Consider the following 24,523-nt stretch of genomic DNA (forward strand, 5'->3'; position numbering starts at 1 on the left):
TATGATTCCCTCCGTTATTATCTGCTAGTTTCAGACCATATTGACTCACTGTGCAAGGGATTATCCAAGGGATTATCCATGGCATTTACAAGGACCTTTGTATCAAAATCAATTGCAACATTTGCCTCTTTGTCCTGCGTGTTCTCTCACCAGGCACCAAAACATTCAACCCCCAAGTCCACCATCCATATTCTGTCAACACTGACAAGATTTGGCAACATTGTACTATATTGGTTCCTTTCTCTTTTCAATCAGCATCATCTCACCCAGATTGGCTCTTCCAGATTCCAGAAGCTACTGGCAACAAGTGAAGTACCCCAAGGATCTAGAGTCTATCCTTTGGTCTCCTCCCCAGCCTCTCCAAGTGTTCCAGGGCACCACAGGCATAGGAGACTATATTTAAAAATAGCCCCAAGAAAGGATTTTGATTAGCTTAATCCCGGACGTAAAAAAAGCCCACATTCAGAAATAGCTCTTTGAAATTAAACCAGAATGGTTCATATACCAAGTCACTATAACAACAAAAACTTTTGATTCTGTCTGACTAGCTTTACACATCCTAGTGAGCAAGCAGCTGCCAGCGGCAGAGCAGTTTTCAAGAACCATCCGAACCAGCAAGACTTCCACCTTTGTTTGGCAGGCATAAAGCTTTGGAAGGTGAGGCTACATCTAATAGCCCACAATGTGTGATTACTGCAGCATGTGCTAAAATGTTTGGGCATACTTGGATAATGAGGCATTGATGGGTCGGAAGAGTCCTACTCCATGGTAATGGATTTGCACCCCTGTCCTGAGTGCCCTCACTGTACTAATGTCTGAATCCCTAATGCTGATTTTTGTTGTCATAGGCAAACACGGATCACACATGTGCACCATGACATTGACCTGTTTCATGGATTGTGATCTTGTTGGACCAGGAGGGCACTAACCTCATGGTGGCGAAAGGCTACTGCCTTCACCACGAGTTAAGCAGCACACGCATGGTGGTGGCTGCATACCACATGGTGATCAGTAACAGGCCCTTTTTAACCTGTGTTGCTGGTGTGAAGTGTAGCAAAGTGGCAGTATTATATAGTATGACTGTGGGGTCGTACCAAGTAACACTAACACATTACCCAGAAGTGAATCTTCGGTTGACACCAGTAAACCTTAGCTCAGTCCTAGTAGAGTGACAAAGAGCAGTCAGGCTACTTAGAGGAACAAATGTAAAGCATTTCACAACACCCACATGGACTATAGGTAAATGACACAACTCAAAAGAACTCCAACACTAATTGAGAAAAATAAAGCAGATTTTTATCTTAATTTAGACACCAATAGAAACTTTTCACCTTACATACAACCGGAGATGTGGATTTTAGAAGCGATGAAAAATAGATGCACTTTTAAATGGCAAACAGTTACCTTAGGAGTCAATGGGGGAAAGCACAGAGAGCAGAGGCCTTTGGGGTCGCAGGACCTAAATTTCACAGCAGGATCTTCACTACCACGTCTGAGATGTCTGGGTGCAGTGCTAGCCCTTCAGCTGTCAATCACAGGAGGGTTGTGCCAAAGATGCTTTGCCACTTCTCTCAAAGTCGCCTCCTTCAGGATGCAAGATCTCAGGAATGGGGTAATTGCTGATGTCAGCCACTATGCTGGGAACTGCTCTGGTGTCGGTGATGTTTGAGACAGAGTCTGTTACACTCCCAGGGTGCAGGTAACCAAATTTATTTGGGCTCACTCATGAGGGGACGGACGGGTTGGACTTCTTGTGACACAGCATGACGATTCTTCTGCAGACGACTAGTCCCACTATTAAGGGGAGTTTGCTTTACTTTCTGGCTTCCACTGGAGTCCCTCTTGCTAGCAGCAATGAGTTTTTACTAGAGGGCACATATCAATCACACAGCTCCAGTATATGGTCTCCTCAGGGCACTTAAGTGTCCTCTCTTTGCAAGGCAGCGGAGTTTCAAGTCCTGTTGTCGGTGATGTTGTCTACTTTGTGCCTCTTCTCGGATACAATGCCAGAACTGAGGTTCTGGTGCCAGGGGAGCCCCTTAAATTTAGGTTTAGGGGGTGTTAAGGGTGTGAGAGACAGTGACAAATGGGCTTCTCTCCCTGAGGCTAGTCTGCACCTGAAGTGATGACGTCCTATGGGAGTTTGTCACTTTTCTACCCAGAACCCACTAATTCTAAGTTTTTCCAACATGGCAGAACCTTCCCTCAGCTGTACAGACCTCCTAGTCCACCTTAGAGGTGTGGCTGGCCATTTGGAAGTGTACGCATCCTGAATAACTAATTTTCCCACCTGTCAGCCTGGGCAGGGTGGGAAGTGCTTTGTCCTCAGGTGGGGGACAGAGATTACATGTCAAGGGCGGTAAAAGCCTTCGAGGCTCACCACCTTGATCACTGTAAACATTAGCCATCCTGGGAGGTCGGAGGTGTGACCTCCATCCTGCCCAGGTCCTTTGTCTCCATCCTGGGAAAACTGTTAGTATGCCAAGCAGGAGGGTAGACTCTTGTCTTGGTGGCAAATGGCTCAGGGCAGCCTGCCAAGGCAAGAGAAAGCTGGTATCTTGGTGAGCATCCTCTAAGGACGCCACCAATGTACATCCTAGCTAACTGAGCGCAAGACTCATGCTCAGGGTTAAAAAGCACAGAGTTTGACATCAAGCATAGTGAAAATCAGCAGGCCATCATGGAGCTAGACATCTGGGGACTGCCGGGTGCCAGATCATGTTATCCTATGGACTGCCAGTCACTTGCGGTAGCATTGAGTTTTGAATGCCACAGGGTCATATATGCTTGTGCATATATGTTCACACTCATAACACAGTGCACCCTGCATCCTGGGCTATAAGAGGCTTGTCTTAGGGGTGACTGACCTGTACTTTGGGCACAGAATGGACTCTGTCTGCACTTGGTGTAAGCAGAGCCGAAATTGAGCAGACAAGCTGCTTGCACAGGCTGACATGGCAGATGTGCAGGCTTACCTTTACCTGGGTCAAACAGGATGGCACATTCCATGCTGCAGCCCTGGTGACCACTTTACCATCCCTACCCTTGGTACCACCGGTACCATTTACTAGGGTCTTACTGGGGTGGTAAAGTGCTTGCCAATTGGGTTTGCAAAATCTTAGTACAAAGAGCACTGGTTTTAGGATTTGGTTAGCAGGTCTCAGTACACTTTCAGGTCAAAAGCAACAGCATCAAGCAGCAAAAAGTGAGGGGTGACCATCCAACATGAGGCCTATAACCTAACTCAGGTAAAGTTCCACTGCTTTTACTTAACTCACCCTCAGCCAACATCGGTTTGGAGTGTAGTGTTGTGCAGCTTCTGAGCTGAGTTTCTGCATTGGTTGTATATTTAGCTGGGAAGGGTACAATACAGGGATAATGCAGTACTGTGCAGTGAGTGCAAGTTAAATTTATGGACTGGATGTATGTGTGCTTATGAGTGGTACAGTACAGGAAAAATAAAGTGTTCTGCAGTGTGTGCATGTTAAATGTATGTGCTGGACGCATGGGTGTCTATGACTAGTACAGTGAATGAAGGATACAGTGCTGTGCAGTGTGCAGGCTGTATACATGTACTGGGTGTATGGGTGCCAGTGAATGGTACAATGCATGGAGGCCCCTAGGTTCCATTTTGGGACACTAGGCCTGCATGGTGAAACATGGGGAGGAGGAAGTGGAATGTCTCCAGACAGGTTTGTGTATCGCTGCATTCCTGTAAGCTAGGTTGGGACATATGCTTGAGAAGGGAGCGCCAAGCTTCCCTTGTACACTTCAAAAGGCGCTCTTTGATTCAGTGGGCAGGTCACATGGAGGGGGTATGGGAAAATATCAGGAAGGAGATTGGATGATAAAAGAAACATAAAGAGTAGGGCTGAGGACCTAGGCTAACCTTTTGATACACATTACTGTGGCTCACATCCAGGTATGGACTCCGTTCACTACCATGGACTGTGTTGTGGGGCTATCAGCTATGGAGTCGCTTCTGCAGTGACAGACTGCTTTAAAGCAAGAGAAGGCAGAGAAGTGGGCACTCAAAAGAAGCAGACCTCCAAAATAAATTTTAAAGACTCAGGGGGTTATTCTGACCCTGGTGGTAAAATCCGCCAGGGCCAATGACCGCGGGAGCACCGCCAACAGGCTGGCGGTGCTCCCATGGGCATTCTGACCGCGGCGGTACCGCTGCGGTCAGAAACTGAAAACCACCGCCGGTTTCCCGCTGCCCTGGGGAATCCTCCATGGCGGCGCAGCTTGCTGCGCCGCCATGGGGATTCCGACCCCCATACCGCCATCCTGTTCCTGGCGGTTTTGGCCGCCAGGAACAGAATGGCGGTATGGGGTGTTGTGGGGCCCCTGGGGGCCCCTTCAGTGCGCATGCCATGGCATGGGTACTGAAGGGGCACCCGTAACAGGGCCCCACAAAGATTTTCAGTGTCTGCCATGCAGACACTGAAAATCACGACGGGTGCAACTGCACCCGTCGCACCCCTTCCACTCCGCCGGCTCCATTCGGAGCCGGCATCCTCATGGAAGGGTGTTTCCCGCTGGGCTGGCGGGCGGCCTTCTGGCGGTCGCCCGCCAGCCCAGCGGGAAACCCAGAATACCGGCGGCGGTCTCCAGGATAGAGGCTGAAACATCTGTATCATAGGCTGAATATCCTGGACTCACTTTTCGCAAGGATATGCCCGAAACTGCACTGTATCAGGAACAGCTTCGATGAAAGGGAGCATCTGAGAAGGAGTCAGGTGTGACTTCGGCACGTTAGTGAATGCAAAAGGTTAGCCGTAGTCTGGAGGTGGGAGACGACTGTCTGGGGCGAGTTCACCTTCAACAGCCAATCGTCGAGGTAGGGGAAGACTGGGGCCCCTAACCTGAGCAGATGAGCTGCCACCACTAGCATCACTTTTGTGAACACCCGAGGGGCACTGGTAAGGCCAAAATGGAACATGTTAAACTGAAAGTGCTCATGACCTACCACAAATTGTGGGTAACGCCAGTGGGCTGGCAAGACGGGAATGTGGAAGTATGCGTCTTGCAAGTCCAACACTACCATCCAGTCTCCGGGATCGAGGGCAGGTAGGACCTGAGCCAATGTTAACATTTTGAACTTCTTCTTTTTTAGGAAGAGATTGAGGGACCGAAGATCTAATATAGGTCGAAGACCTTTGTCTTTTTTCAGAACCAGAAAGTAGCAGGAATAGCAACCTCGACCTCCTTCTGGCAATGGAACCCTCTCTATATCTCCTTTGGCCAAAAGGGCTTGGACTTCCTCTTGGAGAAGTGCCATATGATCCTCTGATGTCTGACTGTATGAAGGTGGCATGGTTGGAGGAGATGTCTCGAAGGGGAGGGAGTAGCCCCTCTGGACAATTTGGAGTACCCAACTGTCTGAGGTAATGGCTTGCCATTGGGGCAGGTGATGGCGTATTCTGCCACCTACTGGCTCCTGATGTACCTGCAGACTAGGAAGGCTTGGAGGGTGAGGAGGGGGTGGGGTGGAATGGGCGACCCGCTGGTTCCCTGATCACCACGTCTGCGGCCGTGCCGGGGCTGTACAGCATGCTGGGGTCTGTGGCCAGGTGGAAAAGGATGTAGTTGGGTGCCCCTTCCGTAGCCATGAAAGGATGCGAAAGGTCGGACTGCTGGGGTCTAGGTGCAGACGCGAGGCCAAGGGACAGGGCCATGGCTCGGGAATCCTTAAAGCGCTTGAGCGCCGAGTCCACCTTGTCACCGAAGAGACGTGTGCCATCAAAGGGCATGTCCATCAAGGTTTGCTGGACATCCCCCGAAAAGCCAGATGTTCTCAGCCAGCAGTGGCATCTCAATGTCACCATCGATGCAACCTATCTGCCCAGAGAGTCAGTTGTATCCAGTCCACAACGAATCATGAACTGCATCCTTTCCATCTGTTACGGCTTGGGATAGGACAGCCCGGGCTTCCTCCGGAACTGCAGGCACCACTTGTGCGACCGTATCTCAGAGAGTATGGGAAAGGGACCCAAAAGGCATGCGCTGTTCACAGACCGCAGCACTAGACTGTTGGAAGAAAACAACTTCTTCCCCAAATTATCCAGTCTTTTTGATTCCCTATCCAGTGGGTGTGGCAGGGAATGCGCCAGATGACGAAGAAGCCTGAAAGAGAAGGCTCTCAGGAGTAGGGTGTTGGGTCAGGAATTTTGGGTCTGATGGCGCAGGCCGATGGCGGCGGGCAATCGTCCTATTCACAGGAGCCCCTGTGCTGAGTCTGGACCAAGAACTCAAAAGGACGTCTGTCAATGCTTCATTGAATGGTAAAAGGGGCTTGGAAGAGGAAGACCCCGGATGAAGCACGTCGGTTAGGATGTTAGGCCTAACCTCCACAGAAAGAAGCTCGAGGTCCAAGACCTCAGCCGCCCTTCTCACCACCATCGAGTAAGAAGCACCCTCCTCCATAGCCATGCTTAGAGGAGAGAGCATACCAGTGTCAGGGGAGGTGTCTAGTCCACTGGCATCACCCAAATCCTGCACCCAGTCCATTTGGGGGTCAAGCTGGTATTCTAAAGGGTCCAGCGACCGCTCCATACTCTCCCCCGATCCATAGCCACAAGAATAATGATCTGAATCAACCCCGGGCCCAAGAGAGCCCATAGAGAACGAAATTGGCATCAAGTAACATTGTTCCGGCTCCGGGTCGTCGGGTATGAGTATGGGATCAATGTCGATTGTGGGCCCAACCGATATCAGAAACGTCAACGTCTGACCCGATGCCAGGGAAGGCCATTGTGGCACGACCAGCGATTGGATCCAGAGAGGCCCTCCGGAGCCGAGGCCTAAGCCGACGCCTTTGAAATCGAAGGGATCCCAACCGACTCACCTGTGCCCGAAGAAGGGTCAGCCAGCCCAAAAATGGGGCGCATGGCCTTGTAAAACTCTTTGAGTTGGGAGGGGGTGGCTCCGGCTCCCGGGAAGTCAGGGAATCATGGAGCCGACCCAGAAGAAGGCTCTGTTGATGGAGGCCTAGAGTGTTGATGCTCTTCCCGCGTCATATCATCCTATCGACGGGGTGAAGTCGAAGAACGCTTGTCTTTCTTCAACTTCTTCTTTTTGTGACCTGAATGTCCTGATGAATTGGAGGATGAAGAGTGGTGGTGACTCCGCAGTCGATCTCGAGACTTTCCTCCTCAACGGGACCGTGAGTGTCACGGAGTCGAGTGTCGGGCCGCCATGAACTTTAGGGACCGCTCACTCAAAGCCTTTGGGTTCATGTCCCGACACTCGGAGCACGACTTTGAGTTATGATCACGCTCCAAGCAACATAACCACACAAGGTGCGGATCCGTCACTGACATAGTTCTGTGACAGGAGTCGCAGGGCTTTAATTCGTTTTTTCAGGACATCCCTCAACGCATCCACAAACTCATCATAAATACGACAAAAATTTCAATGTAGTAAAAAAATGACTGAGGTAGCTCTTCTCCGGATCTGCGTGTAGGGTGGCAGGGAAAGAAAAGAACTGTTGTCAGCGCGCCAAGGTGGCACCTATATATGACCGTGACGTCATCACGGCGAGCACGATGCCAACAACGCCCGCGGAGTCGACCAGCATCACCTGACGGCGAGCAGAGGTACTGCTCAAAGAAAAATTCTCAGGATCCAGTCTGACGCCTGGGGAAATTCAAAGGTAAGGAATCTGCAACTAGAAGTCTCTATCAGATAACAAAATTTAATAACAATAGTTTTCCACATTAACTGATCCATTTACATTTTTCCTACCTTGATAGGACTGCACACAATTTACCATAACAAAACTATGATGTGTGTGCTGAATGTCCACCAAAAATTGTATAGATTTCCCCAATTGCACTGAAACTATGAACAAATCATTACCATGTGACCCTTACACTTTAATCGGAGTGACCACAACACTCAAGGTCATTACAGACACTGCCTGCAAGCACATCAATGCCCCCAATCAATCAGGGTGCATTTCTCAAATAAACTCTGTTAGGTTCGAACTTGTGAACAATTCCCAGGAACCGCAGTTTATCATTATCTGGCTCTAGTTCGGTGTTCTACAACTTGTATGTAGTTTATTTGTGTATTTTCTCTGTAGAACTTGCCCAGTGTATAGTTTATCTAATTAGCTTTTGCTTCTTGTAGTTGCTTTAATTAATGGATGTTGTTTGTTTAAATACTGCGGGGAGTCGTATTTCTAACACGTCATTACTCTCATCAATGTTTGCCTTGTGTTTGGGTCAGGTGTGATCATTCCTTTTTCCAGAAGTCTGTGTGAGGTTGATGCCCACTCACCCTGCTCTCTGACTTTCAGGTCTACTACATCTAACCTCTGGTAAAAAGCCGTTTTAACCAAACTTCCCTGGAGCCACACGGTTTAGCCCATGCAGTTCCCTTAAAGGACACCCAACTGTACAGCGATAGGGATAGTCATAGGGGATTCACTTATATACAAATTTCCCTTACCGTGCCCACCATATGAAAATTGTGCAGCCTTCCTCCTTTACATATTTAAATCATGACTAGTTCATTAAAGGAAGTAAATATGGACGTCTACCTGACATAGCAGAACCCCTATTCCGCTAAAGCTTAAGAATTATTCTGAATGCATACAGGCATCTAATACTATATTTATTCATATAGGATAGGTTGCCATCATGAGTAGGGCAAACATGCAAATTATATGCAGGTCATAACTGACTTCTGAGGTATTGGTGCAATGACTCTTAAAACTACGGGACAAAAATGATATAGCACACAGTCCACATACGACAAATGATTGTGCATGATGTCATCTAAAGAGAGAGAGAGCAAATAAGTCATAAAGATGAGCCACTGACGTTTGATCATACCTGCAGGCCAAGAATTCGAATCCCCGGAAAGTTGCCTCAGCCTTTTATCTTCTCCATTTTCAATAAATGGAGTACTATTGTTTAATTCAAAATCAGCAGTTTTACATCACTTTGAAATGGCAAAGCTATGAGAATGACATAAATGGCTCAATAAAAACAAGTTTGGATTATGGACATAGGGGGTCATTCTGACTCCCGCCGGGCGCGGTCACCGCGCGCCCGGCGGGAGCCGCCAAAATACCGTACCGCGGTCGGAAGACCGCAGTGGGTATTTTGAGGTTTCCCCTGGGCTGGCGGGCGGCCTCCAAAAGGCCGCCCGCCAGCCCAGGGGAAACCGTCCTTCCCACGATGAAGCCGGCTCGTAATCGAGCCGGCGGAGTGGGAAGGTGCGACGGGTGCTGTTGCACCCGTCGCGTATTTCACTGTCTGCCAAGCAGACAGTGAAATACTCGTAGGGGCCCTCTTACGGGGGCCCCGCGACCCCCCCTACCGCCATCCGGTTCCCGGCGGGCGGACCGCCGGGAACTGGATGGCGGTAGGGGGGGTCGGAATCCCCTCGGCGGCGCAGCAAGCTGCGCCGCCTTGGAGGATTCTTAGGGGCAGCGGAAAACCGGCGGGAGACCGCCGGTTTTCCTGCACTGACCGCGGCCAAAGCGCCGCGGTCAGAATGCCCTGCGGGGCACCGCCGGCCTGTCGGCGGTGCTCCCGCCGACCCTGGCCCCGGCGGTCTAAGACCGCCGGGGTCAGAATCACCCCCATAATGTTGTGTAGTATTGCATATCTTCTCCTCCACGAAAAAAGTAGGGAACAATGTCCTATGTGAATCTGGGACAAAAAGCACATTCACATAAGCACAACTAATGACTTTTTCTTGAACAATACTTTCCCATTAACAGTACTAATCCCCCTGAGAAGTGCAGATACTCTCCCTTTGAAATTAAAGAAGTGCAGGTACTCAGTACCTCTGATACTGCCCATTTAGAACACTGCCTGCCAGGCATAAACAAGGAATTTTCGGCCCTAAACGTAAATTCACAGCTTAAAATACTTTTATGAATAGGGCCTTATGTGTCTATGTTTCTTTTTCTCTTTGCGTTTCGCAAAAGAATTAAAGAAGAGGGAGTGAGGCATGCCGTAGGCCTCGGTGGTATAGGCATCACCATTCAAGGATCCCCTGTTAGGTTCAAGATATACATGTACAGTATTTAATCTGTAAAAATATAAGTACCAAAGCCCTCATCACGAGGTCACTGCAGCTTGCACCACCCATTGCCCATGCCAGCACTACCAATGACAGTATCAGCACAACAACTAACCATCACACTCCTACAAGTGTGACAGTTCATACTACTTCAGACCCCCAGAGCTGCAAGCGTGGCTTGGTTGGCAGGTATTAGTCATGTTTAATGTATATTTAATTAATAAACAACTGATGTTGTGCTTATCTGCAAATTAGACAATCAGCTCCACCATGTGGACGACTTTTATAAGTGCTGGTGTTGGCAATTAAGGGGCATATTTATACTCCGTTTGCGCCGAATTAGCGTCGTTTTTTTCGACGCAAAATCGGCGCAAAACTAACGCCATATTTATACTTTGGCGTTAGACGCGTCTAGCGCCAAAGTATGGGCAAATAGCGTCATTTTTTTGCGTGAACGCCTTCCTTGCGTTAATGAGATGCAAGGAAGGCGTTCCCGTCTAAAAAAATGACGGCGACGCAAATGCGTCGTATTTATACTCCCGGGCAAAAATCACGCCCGGGAGTTGGCGGGGCCGAAAACCCCGCATTTGCGCCACTTTTTAACACCTGGGTCAGGGCAGGCGTTAAGGGACCTGTGGGCTCAAAATGAGCCCACAGCAGCCCTCCCATGCCCCCAGGGACCCCCCTGCCACCCTTGCTCACCCCAGGAGGACACCCAAGGATGGAGGGACCCACCCCAGGGACATTCAGGTAAGTTCAGGTAAGTATAAAAAAAAAAAATTATATTTTTTTTTTGGCATAGGGGGGCCTGATTTGTGCCCCCCTACATGCCACAATGCCCAATGACCATGCCCAGGGGACAGAAGTCCCCTGGGCATGGCCATTGGGCAAGGGGGCATGACTCCTGTCTTTACTAAGACAGGAGTCATGTAAATGGCGTCTGGGCGTCGTTTAAAATGGCGCAAATCGGGTTAAGACGATTTTTTAGCGTCAACCTGACTTGCGCCATTTTTAAGACGCCCTAATGCCATTTTTCCCTACGCCGGCGCTGCCTGGTGTACGTGGTTTTTTTCCACGCACACCAGGCAGCGCCGGTCTGCTTGCGCCGGCTAACGCCATTCGATAAATACGGAGCCCGCATGGCGCTTCAGAATGGCGTTAGCCGGGGCAAAATTTTTTGACGCTAAACTGCGTTAGCGCAGTTTAGCGTCAAAAGTATAAATACGGGCCTAAGTGCTTTTGCCGAGTGCCGGAAGCGACTAGCTCAAATTAAGCATTGTATATGTATCTTTTAGGCCGCCATCCAAGTAAAATTGAATGTGTCGCTATGCAAATCTTTCAACTGTGCTCTATCTTTTTTCGTAATGGCCCACGTGCAGGAGTGAGTATGAGGATCAGTTAGACTTACAGTTTAATGAAGAACCAATCATCATTGAGTTCATTATCTCTTCTTTTCTTCTCCTATTGATATGGTAGTTATTTTTATTACATTGTACATTGTCTGGGGTAAGACTGCATAGATAGGTAATGTGTGGATTTGTTTCAAACAATTAAATGATACATAATGTGATATCATTGGCAGACTAAACTATCCTTTGTTTTTATGGAATATTATATGTGTATTTGTGTGCAAGTGTATTAGTGTGTAGGGGATGCAGTTTTGTGCTGCAGCAAAGAGTACACTATACAACAAGCTTCTCTTGCTGTCTTTAATGCAATATTTTCTACAAGTCTTTCTGTGAAGCCTGTAGACCCCTAGAGGTTTTCAAGAAGCAGGCTGCCCTTTGGATCATTAGGTTTTATAAAGAAGTGTACAGCAGTCAACAACACAGATAAACTTTAAAAAGACACAGCCAAATGTCTCACCCCCTTGGTGCTATCCCTTAGGACTTTCACATCAGATAAAAGTGCCGACATTCTCTGTGCACAGTGCTTTACCCACACAGGCTTCTTGCTCTGCTTGCACAACAGAAGAATGGAAGGCCGCGCATGACATGATGGCCATGCACATAAACGTGTTATTTTACATGATCAAGTCAGATATCATATGTGTTGCAGATACTGCTAGAATGAAAGATTTGGATGGGCTGCAACACAACATGGAGTGGAACTAAAAGAACAAACATGTTTCCAAGTAGTCCCAGAGGAAGTTCTTATAAAAACGTTATTCACCTAGTAAGCCTAAACCTTTTGCAATTTATTTTATGTACCAGATTGCAAAGACACTTGATGTTGATAGTTATGTACATTTGTTGCAGATAATGGAATATTAATATGCACATCACCGATCTCTCTGGTCCTTTATTGGCAACTGGCGTGCTTAGACGTACCTCACAGTCACTTAGTAAAACCGTGATGTTATAATCTTTAATTTGTGGGAGAGTCTCTTGTCACCGTGCCTCTATGACTAGGGAAGGTGTGTCACTGAACCCACCTACAGTAGCTTGTTGAAGCCATTGCTCTATATGCGGTGTGGAAAGAGGTGAACTGCTTGCCCTTTTCGAGGGCGTGGCTTCGTAACTGTAAATGTGCCCGCATATACTGGGCTTCTCTGATTAGCATGGGCTTAGTCAGATTTAGTTTATAGGGTGTTTACATACCAATACACTAGAAAACTGCACAAGGCCAGAAACTCCAATGTAAATGACAGATTTTCAAGGTGAATTGTTTTTTTTTCAATTCCAAGCCTTCTCCATGACTTCTCAATCCTCATTTGTAAGGAAGAAACAGACAAAAACATGCACTACGTCTTTTTTATTAAATGTTGATGTAGAGAAGACGTTCTCCCTCTAGGAGTCTTTATTGCTGACCAGCACAGTAACCTGAAGCAATTCCACAAGCGTTATTCATAGTGGAATACATAGCTTTCCTATGACTAGAGAGAAGATGTTTCAAATGTGGAAAATAGTCACTTGAAAAGGTCTTAACTTAGTCTTCTGTATTTCTCTGAATGCCACATACTGACTTTAACCTTGGCAGAACTTTATCTGATCTTATTTGTGAAAGCTATTGTAAGAAATTGGATTCTTATTTGGGGTGAATCACTACCCACCTCAAGAAATAATCTCACCCCTGGCACAGAGCATATCAGCTTAATTTAGGCAATGTGTAAAGTATTTATCAAGTACAAAATCAGTAATAAAGTACCCAAAGTGATAAAAGTGCAATTCGGCTAAACCAAACAGGTTTGTCCTCGTCATCGGTTTTACCTTCTGACTTATTCTTAAGTCCCAATCCACCATTCAAGTACACTACTAAAGAAGAACCTCAGGGGGGCACCTATAGACTTACAGAATGTCAGGCAGAGGCCAACAGCAGGGTCAAGTCCAGGTCCAGTTGCCACTGGTCAGATAGGTACTTTTATGAAAATGCCTCTTGTAGTTTGTTGCATCTCGGTAGCTTGAAGATGAGATCAGCCTTAGGGCTCTTACACCGATACAGAAGTCTGGTAGGACAAAAGCAGGGTCCTTCAGCAACCAGACTGTGGATCCACAAGAATTGTCTTAGCATCCTTTCAACTGTGCCCCAAGGGTTATATGTAAACCCAACAGACCTGACCAGCAGAATGTGATACTCAAGATTGGTTGTCCGCAACCCGTACCCTGCATATTCTGCAAAGTTCAGAGGAGTCATCCTGACACCTTCAGGTCGGCCCATAGTTCACTCCTGTGAGACATTTCACATCCTGCCACACTAATCAAGGCTATTGCTGTCTGCCAGAAGCTGGAGAGCAGATGTTAAGTAGCCTCCAGGAACTTCGGGCAGGTTAAATGTAACTTTCTTGAGCAACTTTAACGTAATATTTATGACGGATCTGACTTCACGATTAAATTGGATTTTTATTAACTATTAAAATAGTTGTTTAATTATTTTTCTAGAGATACAGTTTCAACATTCTAATCTGCACTGTGGTTTTCGACATACAACAGCTAGTTGTGGTTGGCTCTTGGTCACTTTATGGACATGTTAACATTACATTTCTACGTGTCGTACTTTTAATTACCATGCACCCTGTCTTGTGGCTTCAAGGTCTACATAGGGGTGGCTTGATATTTAAAAGAAAACTTTTGACATGTTGAATCACAGTTTTACACTGCTACAGTCAGGTTACACTAGTAGGCCTAAAGCCATGTTTCCACTGTCACTATGGTGGATGCCACAATAGGTTCTGAAGTCCATTAGTTAACTTCCAGGCCCTGGGTACATTTGTACCATAAAGTAAGGACTTATAAGTGAATTAATATATATCAATTAGTAGTGTGCCAATTTAACCATGATTAAAGGGGAAGCATATGCACTTTGTTACAGGGAAGCAGAAGTAAAGTCCATAGAGTTCTCAAGTCAGCAAAGATATAGGTGGTCATTCTGACTGCCGCCCGCCATGCGGTCACCGCCATTTGGCCGCTCCGCAGTCAAAAGACCGCGGAGGCCATTCTGGCTTTCCCGCTGGGCCGGCGGGCGCCAACCAAAGGAGCGCCCGCCGGCCCAGCGGGAAAGGCCCTGCAACACAGAGCCGGCGGTGTTGCAGGGGTGCGACGGGTGAAGTTGCACCCGTCGCAATTTTCACTGTCTGCTATGCAGACAGTGAAAATCATGCTGGGGCCCTGTTAGGGGGCCCCTGCACTGCCCATGCCAGTGGCATGGGCAGTGCAGGGGCCCCCAGGGGCCCCACAACACCTGTTCCCGCCATCCTGTTCCTGGCGGTCAAAACCACCAGAAACAGGCTGGCGGGAAGGGGGTCGGAATCCCCATGGCGGCGCTGCTTGCAGCGCCGCCATGGAGGTTCAGCCCTGCCAGGGGTATTCCGGCGGGAAACCGCCGGATCCCCTTTTCTGACCGCGGCTTTACCGCCGCGGACAGAATGGGCAATGAAGCACCGCCAGCCTGTTGGCGGTGCTTCCGTTGCCCGCGGCCCTGGCGGTTTAGGACCGCGAGGGTCAGAATGAGGGCCATAGTGTCCAGCAAAATGCAAAGATTCCACGTGACTCCACATAAAAGGTGGATTACCTACAGCTATGTACTAAAACAGTTAATTTAGTTACAGTGCTCTAACATTGAGTTTCTTGAAAGGGCAGACACAGTGCCAGTCCCTTGTGTGAATCCCAAGAGGTTGCTCATAATTTCAGAGTTTTTGAGCTAGGTGGGCAAGGGAAATGTGTGAAAACTTGAGAAGGTGTACAATAATACCCTTTACTGAAGTTATCAAAGCAAATTGGGCCTACGTTTAATGTCTGTATCCCTTGAGATTAATTTTATCAAAACATATAGCTCATATCCAAGACACCTGAATTTTCCTGTTTTATGAATGAAAGGTGAATTCTATTCAAGTAAATGCCATAGTTATGGCTTAATATAGGTTATTCCACTCTTATATTATGTGATAGACAAGCATGAGTAGGACTTGATTCGTTTTTGGGAAAACTAGGATGGAGTTTATATTGTTTAGCATTATTTTGCAAGTAGTTAATAAGCATTAGAGTCCTCACCACACCAAGTTTTAACTTGAATGTATACTGAGAGGTATCTTCAGAAACATTTCTTTGAGACATTCCTAATCTTTCAATAGAAGCTGTGAGGCTTTACCTAGGCATGACTGGATTAAGAATAGAAGGCTAGACTAATTATCCTTGTAAATATCAGCTTCAGGTTCAGTGAACTTCTTTCCAGTACTTGATCTATTGCAAATGAACATCTGAATGAACATGGACCAATCCTTTGCTTTGGCAGCTAGAGAATGCAAGACTACCTTGTGGGTGGTGGAGGTCCCAAAACAATGATACTCTCTTGGTAGAGAGATTTGGTTATTATAGACATCTTCATTCACGCCTATGCCTGCTTTATCCATAATTCACTGCTTCTGTCTTTGTGTCAAATCACTCTTCATTAATTCCTGCAGTATTCTTTGAGGATCAACTTGACTTTTGAGATTAGATAAACATTCCTACATTTTACCTTGTGGAGGCTTACCTGTTGTCTACAAATTTTGGGTATAAACAGGATTACTGAATTAAAAAAAATATGCAATCTGTGTCGTTTTGGGATTCCTACCTTTTAGGTTAGCTGACGCACAAAGAAAAGTGGTCTCTGGTATTATGCGGAGGCCATAAATTCTGGCTTTTCAACCCTGTTTTACATTAACTGTATAAATCTCCTAGATTATTTTAAGAAAAGTTGCACTTTTCCCAAATATTCTACGACTGGAGATAGAATAGTACATTAATTGGAATAATGCTACAAAACCTCTGATACCCTCAGCTGGTGCAAATGAAGGTGTGAAACTCAAAACATTTGTGGTTTTGCATCTCAGTTTATGATCCATGTTCTGTTTGTTTCCTGAATCTCCTTGTGCAATGATGAGAGTAGGTGAAAATAGTGTTGTTTTTCTTAGCTACTGGACTTTATTTGATACATATAATAATAGATGCATGTTTAGCACACTTTCAACTTTTTAAAAGTTGTTATTATTGTGAAGATATTTTGGAATACCTGGTGGCATGGCTTTAGTGCAGTGAACAAATAAACAACAGGTGGTCAGACTGTAGTCTACCAAAGATTGACAATCAATGAGCTGCCGACCTTACCAGTTTCCCAGCACATTTCCTTAGGCAGTAAGGTTTTCCTAAACTGGAAGCAAATTCATCCTGTGGCAATCCATTTAGTGTTAAATTAACAGACATAGAAAAATATTGATAGGTGCAAGGCAATGCAATGATAAATACGGTTTCTGTACCTTGACAAAATTATGCCTCTGTGATTCTAGTGTTTGTGAGAATTCAAGAGAAGCCTGTCAAGAGAAAGAGAAAAAAACACACATATTACTAAAAAGCTGAATTATTTCTGATGAGTAAATGTGCGCGATGCTATAAACCTGAAACCTTAAACTAAGGTCCGATTACGAATTTGGTGGTCTGACCATTTGACAACCAATACGCTGGTCAGGAGGACGGCACCAAGCTGGGGACCTCCCGACTGCACTATTAGAATGTTCCCATGGGGACGTATGGTGTAGACAGTGCTGCAGCATTTGCTTTGGCTCTAAGGGAGAGCCGAGGCCAATGCCACCGCAGTGTCTGCACCACCAGCACTGTCGGAATGTGCACTGTTGCCGTTGCTGCACTGTCCATGACATGGGCATGGGCAATGCAGGGGCCCCCCTGTGGCCCCCTCTCTGCCGTTCTGCTGACCTTTTCATGGCAGTGTTCCCACCATGAAAAGCTAGGTGGAAAGGCAAGTCATGATCAGCACAGCAGTGCGGAGTTCGGCACTGCTCTGCTTGACCAAGGCTTTCTGCAATGCCACAACTGTGGGATCTCTGTTTCTGGCAGTTGTGGGGGTCTTGTGGCGGTCTGACCACCAGCATCATAACATGGCAGTCGAACCTCCAAGAACGCAGCAGTCGGATCGCCATCACGGGTACAGCGATCCTAGGGCTGCATACTCGTAATCGGGCCCTAAGTCGCAGTCATAGAATGCAAAGTGAAATTGGGTTACCCTGTGGAATAAAAATATATACAATTCACATTGCAGTTAGGTATATATTAATTATTGTCCAATCTCTTCAAAACACAGTATCTACTGAAACAAGATAGGAAAACGTTTTATAACCATCATGATTTTCCTTGTTTGGCTTTTCATTATAGGGATTGTAAGAAACACTCGCAGAAAAAATGGCAAATGTGAAGATTAAAAGGAACATAATGTAAACTTTTGGGTTACACACAGAGTAGTATTTCTAGATTGGATGCAAAGGTGGAACTGTAGATTAAGGGTGGAATCACATAGAGGGAGCAAGATAAGTGATCATTTAATACATGCTTAGTGCATAGTTTTAGACTTGCTGGTGTCCTTAAAGATAGAGGAGCCGGAGTAGTGGTATGTCCCTATCTTCAGAACAGGTAAATAATTATGTCACTTTAATTTTAATGGACTTGGTTACGTTTGTGTAGAACTATGACCATATTTGTTGAAACTTGTAAAGGAACTATGTAGGGCAACATGATGCAGTAACGATAAAATGAAAACACAGCATAGCAAAAAAGCAGCACAAAAACATTGTAACAAGACACTAACAGAACAACAAACTACAAGATGAGAAACTCAACACAATAAAGCAACACAAAAAAGCATATGTTTGAAAAACAACAGTATATAAGAAAAACCTAAGGGAACTCCCAAGTGACCTTAATGCGTCTGGGCATGAACAATAGTAATAAAGGATATAGGATGATGTATCAGAGAAGAATTATAATCAAGGTTAAACTCAGTCAAAACCTACATTTGGCACCGAAATGCTCATTATAAGGCATACAGAAGATCTTTATTCCCCTATTCAATATTGAGGAAATGATCTTAGTTTTGGTCACAGTCTCTGGGTTTTCTTGGTTCATACACATAAACCAGACATACGACAATTTGTACAAGACAAAAAATGATTATCAAATAATATTACATTTCCCTAATATTAATCAATAATGTCTGTATTATCTTTTTATATGTCAGTCCATTTTGGGAGGTAGTCCTACAATGGCAACATAACGTGAGACACTGTGTCTCTGTTTATCGTTGTGTATCATTGAATGGGTTCATCAGAAGAATCTTGGGCCCAGATTTCAGAAAAGTGGCTCTTCACATTGTGAAGCGCCACTTTTCTTGCTCCCCCTCTAACGCCACCATGAGTGCACTGTATTTAAGATACGGCGCACCATGGCAGCATCAGAAACGATAGCGTCAAGTTTTTTACGTTATTGTTGCGCTTTGCTCCACAAGCGTCAAATATTCTGAGGCTAGTACAGCAAAGTGTAAGGAAGCCCATTGATTCCAATGCATGCGTCCTTTTAAAGCTTGCATTCAATGGGCGCTACAAATGATGCCAAAAACTGCGCAATTAAATCTTGTGCAACTCTGAGTATGAGACTGGATGAAAAACTCTAAAAAGAAATGACAAAACATATTCACTTTAAAACAGGAATTTGAAGAGATTCCCTGCACACTAAATGGGGAACATCACCCTCATTAAGCCCCAAGTTCTCACCTTACTCGTGAAATTCACTTTTTCTAAACTGCCTGGTCACTGGCAAAAGCACCCTGCCCACCTGACACTTTGATCTGTGCGGGCGGATGCCATAAATGCTCTGCTCATGGGTCACATGAAAACGACCTACTCTCCATCGGCCATATTAGAATGGAGAGTTCAGGGGCAGGAGACAAAATAAAAAATCCCCAAAACTGTACGAATAGAATGGGCATCAAAAATGTTTTTGTATTATCGAGAATGTAAAAACTAACCTCCGTGTGTGAGCAGATGCCATGAATGATCTAGTCTGCTTGTAGGTCACATGTAAGGAACCCACTCTCCCGTCATATTGGAATGAAGAGTTAGTGGCAGTATCTAGTTTAGAGGGTAATAACTATGCCCCAGGAAACCAAATACTTGTCAAAATAGGATGGGCATCAAACTTATGTGTGTAATTGGGAAATGATGGCCAAAATCATCCTCCCAACATATAGGTAACAGGGGGAAGCAAGATATGGAATTTGATAAGAGGGATCTGATACCCTGAAGAAGGCCTGCAGATCATTAGAAGCTAGGAAAGGGGCTTAAACATGCTGGTATAAGCAGAGGGGGACTAAGGACATTAATATCCTGATCAGGGCCCCAGGAGACATTGTTTTTAATCCTGTCAGGGGGACCTGAGAAGAAAGACACTAGTGGGTACCCACTGAGACAATTTTAGTAATTTCTAACTGCTGTAACAGATCGCCGGCTTTTTGGAAATAGGACCTTTAGGATATTGGTCTACACCTGAGCGTAGTAGTGAGTCCAATGATGAAGCATGCCACTAAATTAGTCAGTGAGTCCACCAATAATTGGTGGGAAAGGATTTCCGGATTAAAAAAAGGTTTTCTTACCTCTGTACCCTCTTAGAGTGTGTGTTTGGTGTATGGTAAAGGAGGAAGAGGACAGAATGATTCCTCCCATCACCTCTAGGCTAGGTGCGTGGATAGTCATAGTATGGCAGTGTTAGCTGTTGGGACTTTTGTGGACAATTGGTCTGGTGTGGGTGACTTTTGACATAACAGATACACTAATATATTAAGAAACTCAGAAAGAGATGTCTGAGGAACAGGGACTGTCATATTGCGATAAAGCGTCAGTTTCAATCCTGACAAGACCATTCCTGCTGGAAGAAAGTACCTTTAACTAGGTGCTCACCCAAGGTGAAGGGTGAGACACATTATTGGAACTAAAGAAGGCCCAACTAAAATCAGTCCTACACGGGGCAATTGTCACTGAGTATCTAAGGGCAAATGTAGTACCTAGGGGCTTGTTGGTGACAAATGAACCATTCATCTTCTTGAAGATGCAGCGTTTAGGAGAGGTTGGTCCCTAATAGCGTTGAGATGCACAAGGACTGGCTCATTCTGATTATCAACACAGCCAAGAAGATTTCAGACATGCTTTTAATACAGGTACAGACCAGTTAGAATACTTTGAAAATACAGATACAACTGACAACCTTTAAAAGAAATTAGAGGAGACAAGCAGAGAGGTCACGGAGTATAAGGACTACCTGACCCAGTCAAAGATGAATAAATTACAGAAAGACCTGAAAAAATTCTCCCGGGAGAAAGTGTATCCCTCCATCAATGGGGATTATATTAGGCAGAAGGAGAAACAAAATGCTGGATAGAATCCCTAGGGGAGAAGGGACACAGACTCATCTAGCTTAGGGAGTAATAACAGCTAATACGAACATAGACTACAAATGCGAGGGAGAGGTCATTGACAGGGACGAGGTCAAACTTTTACCTCTTACCGGGGCCAAGATGTGGGTGGCCACCAATGTATCTACAAATCCATCCTTTCCACTATCCTTTACAATCAGAACTGAGCCCTTTTCTAGGACGAGGAAGAGGAAGGGAAATAGGTAGGTGGAGGAGAAGAGGACCCAGAATGCAATGGGAGGATTTGAACCAAAGAGTGACAAGAAGTATGAGTCAGGAATTCCTGCCAGGAACAGGCAAAGATCAGGAAAAGGATTGAGCTTTATTCCCACTAATGAGGTTGATCAGTCTGAATTAAGGTGTAAATTAGTGGAATTTTTCAGGAAGATAAGTCTCAGGGTGTTTTTTGATGTACAGGATGAAGGGGGTATACAGAGGGGCGTCAGAAACTTCTATCCCAACTACCTCCAGAGGTGGGTGCCTTTGAACAAGCACTAGTCTATGACTTAGAAGAGAATTGGAGAAATAAAAAATGCCCTTTCTGAATCTCACATCACAGGAGACAAAGGCTCTACAGGAACTGAGTAGGGACATAAGGATTGTTATTAAACCTACACATAAAGAGGGAGCAATAGTGATCTAAACGTGGGAAAACTATGAGGCAGAATTTCTTAGACGCCTCTCGGATGAACGCAATTAAAGAATCCATGATAGGGGTTCCACCCCGATCTTGTGAAGGGAAATCAGGACCCTAGTCCAGGAAGCACTGGACAATGGATGGATTGAAACAAATGAGGCCGACTTTTTGTGTAAGGAATCACCAGTGATTTTGTATTTTTATACACTACTGAAGGTATATAAACCCATGAAGCCCCTCCCTGGACACCCAAAAGTCTCAGGGATTGATTACATTTTAGAACCATTGACACAGTTTTGTGATATTTTGTTCTTGAAGCCTCTAGTGGAGAAAATGCCCTCCTATTTCAAGGATACAAGGAATGTACTCTACCTCATCAAGGAACTTCGTTTTGATAAAGAGAAGGATCTTTTGGTGGGTTTGGATATAGAGTGCCTCTATACCAATATTCCACAGGAAGAATCACTCTGTGTAATAAAGGGAGTAGTCTATCAAGAGGACTGGCAACACAAGACTCCGAGATCATTTCATCTGAATTTTGGCAGAATTGACATTGACAACATTTGTTTCTCATTTTAAGGACGTACTTTATTTGCAAATCCGTGGTACATCAATGGGAAGTACATTTGCACCGAGTTTAGCCTGTTTGTGTGTTTCAGAATTTGAGGGAGAGTACATATTTTCTCCAAGGCCAATCCATTTAATGACTCCATCAAGTTTTGATGCTGTTTCATTGATGACATACTGTTGATTTAAGAAGGAGGTACGGAATCTGTTGAGTATTTTCTTGGGTGACTAAAAAGTAGGATTCCCTTCCTGTTTTTCATGTCCCTACTACAAAGGAATCCCTCCCATTCCTTGATATGGAAATAGAAACTAAAGATAGCAGATTAGTGATTAGGGTATTTCATAAGGCCGCCAATAGAAATAACCTTTTATCCTTTCAGAGTTATCAACCAAGAGCACTGAGGGAGAACCTCCCGTATGTGCAATTCCTGCGATTATGGATAAATTGCTCAGGGGTAGAGGATTTTGACAGAGAATCAGAGGCTGTAACTGAAAAGCTCTATGATCTACAATACCCCTGGAGAGTGAGCCAAAGCTTCCATAAGCAAGCATGGAACACTCGCCAAGAGGCCCTGTTGGAAACATGAATTGGCGTATTCTTAAATCCAATGGGTTGGGCTTGCCGCACCCATTGTTTGCCTTCAAAAGGAGTGCAAACAGTAAGAATACATTAGTACAGACAAGAGCAAAACCAGAGAGAAGGGAAGGAGAATTTAGATTGTGAAACCTCCCACCTTTGACTGGACACAACCCTTGTGGGAGGTGTAAGGCATGCCCCCTCACCTACATGGTAAAGTCAGTAGATTTGGGGTTGAAACACCTAAGGATTTTGTCAAGCCACACCACATGTACTTCAGAGAATGTAATTTACATGATTGTGAAGGTAAAGACAAGGATTTTAAAACACATGAGTACGGTGAGGTGAGGGAAAATGACAACAAAGCTTACTGTACACTTTGTGGAGAGTAAACATTTGGTGATGGATTTAAAGTGGATGGATATATACAAACCATTCACACCTAGCACTATACAATACACTAAACAATTTCTCTTTAGATGAGAACAAAGAAGGATGTATAGAGTGAGAAGCAACGAGAGAGGATTAAATGATGGTATCCCATGGAACCAGCTCAACAGAATGAAAATTGACCTTGAGTAGTATGGGTGGGTGAGAGAGAAGTATGCAATGAAGACTCTTAACATCTACTATTGTTTGTTGACAGGGTAAAGAGCCACAACATTTCTAAGGGAAACCACATTGAGATAGGAATCATGAATTTTTGTTGGAGAATGATAGCACAGCTTCCAAAAGAGAGTTTCCACACAGACGACTATACTACCCCAACTTGTTGCCCCTCTATGGTGAGGATAGTATTTTTCCATGGAACCAGCAGGGGCTAGGACACTCAGAATATCTATATTCAAACACCACCATAAACAAAAAAGTCCCCTATCCTCCTTGTTTCCTCTCCCCCCCCCCCACCTTGCCAAAGGGGGAATACATATATAAAACACCTAGCATCAGCTCTAGGAGGATAGTCTAGGTGGTACAGAATTTAGTGGGGGTATGAACATTAACCACCCAAGCACCCACCCTGAATAACATTTTGACACATCATGTCGTGTCTAACTGATTTTATTGAGATTTACTTGTTGAATACAGGAAGGGAGTTGCATTATTAATGGTATTGTTTTCCCATGCCCCTTTACATTAGAGGGAGAGTTCCAGCCATAAGATTGCCACTACATGCTGTTGCTTCATTGCAGCTGTCTGCTTCACTTAGGTGTTCATTTTGACATCGGCGGTCTTTGCGAAAGACTGCCAGAGCCGCAGGTGCCCAAAGACCGCCATATTACGACGTTGTGCCAATTTTTACCCAACTTCAGGCAGAAATCTGACACCGTCAGCCTGGCCAACATCGTAATAGAGACGGTTTCCACTGACGGCAGCGCCACTACAACAGGACACCGCCCACCATATTACAATTCATAATAAGGCGCAACGGTGTCCTGCGAGGTGGTGCGGTGCCAGCGGTGGAGTGCGCCAGGCCCCATCCCCTCCCTGGCGGCCACCGCACCGCAGCAGGTAAGTTGATCGTCTGAAAAGGAGGGGGTGAAGGGGTGGGGTGCTGTGTGAATGTGTGAGGTGTCTGCATGTGTGTGCGAATGCGGGGGGTATAGGGTGTCTGTGTGTGCATTGGTGAGTGCGTGTATGCCAAGGGGGGTGTTGTGTGTGTGAGTGCGTGTATGCAGAGAGGGGAGGGTGGATCTTGTGTGTGTGAGTGCGTGTATGACAAGGGGGGTGTTGTGTGTGTAAGTGCATGTATGCCGTGGGGGAAGGGAGGTGTTGTGTGTGTATGCTGAGGGAGGTGCTGAGTGAATGAGTGTGTGTATGCCTAGGGGGCTGTTGTGTGTGTGAGTGTGCATATCTTTGTGTGAATGTAGAGGGGGGAAAGGGGTGTCAGTTTGAGTGAGTGCATGCAAGTGTATGTGTCAGTTTCAGTGCATGTGTGTGAGTGAATGGGTGTGTTCATGTGCTTGCGTGTGGGT

The 24,523-nt window shown here is 45.7% G+C and overlaps 1 protein-coding gene across 1 annotated transcript in view; it reads right to left on the minus strand.

Moving 5' to 3' along the window:
* Positions 1-24,523, minus strand: part of COL19A1 (collagen type XIX alpha 1 chain) — a 2,318,824-nt gene that overhangs the window by 663,574 nt on the left and 1,630,727 nt on the right. Inside the window, exon 19 of the mRNA XM_069235722.1 lies at positions 16,775-16,828. Within this exon, the coding sequence (XP_069091823.1) occupies positions 16,775-16,828 (54 nt within the window). The remainder of the gene's footprint in view (positions 1-16,774; positions 16,829-24,523) is intronic.

Source organism: Pleurodeles waltl, chromosome 5 (assembly GCF_031143425.1).
Source record: "Pleurodeles waltl isolate 20211129_DDA chromosome 5, aPleWal1.hap1.20221129, whole genome shotgun sequence".
Classification (NCBI taxonomy): domain Eukaryota; kingdom Metazoa; phylum Chordata; class Amphibia; order Caudata; family Salamandridae; genus Pleurodeles; species Pleurodeles waltl.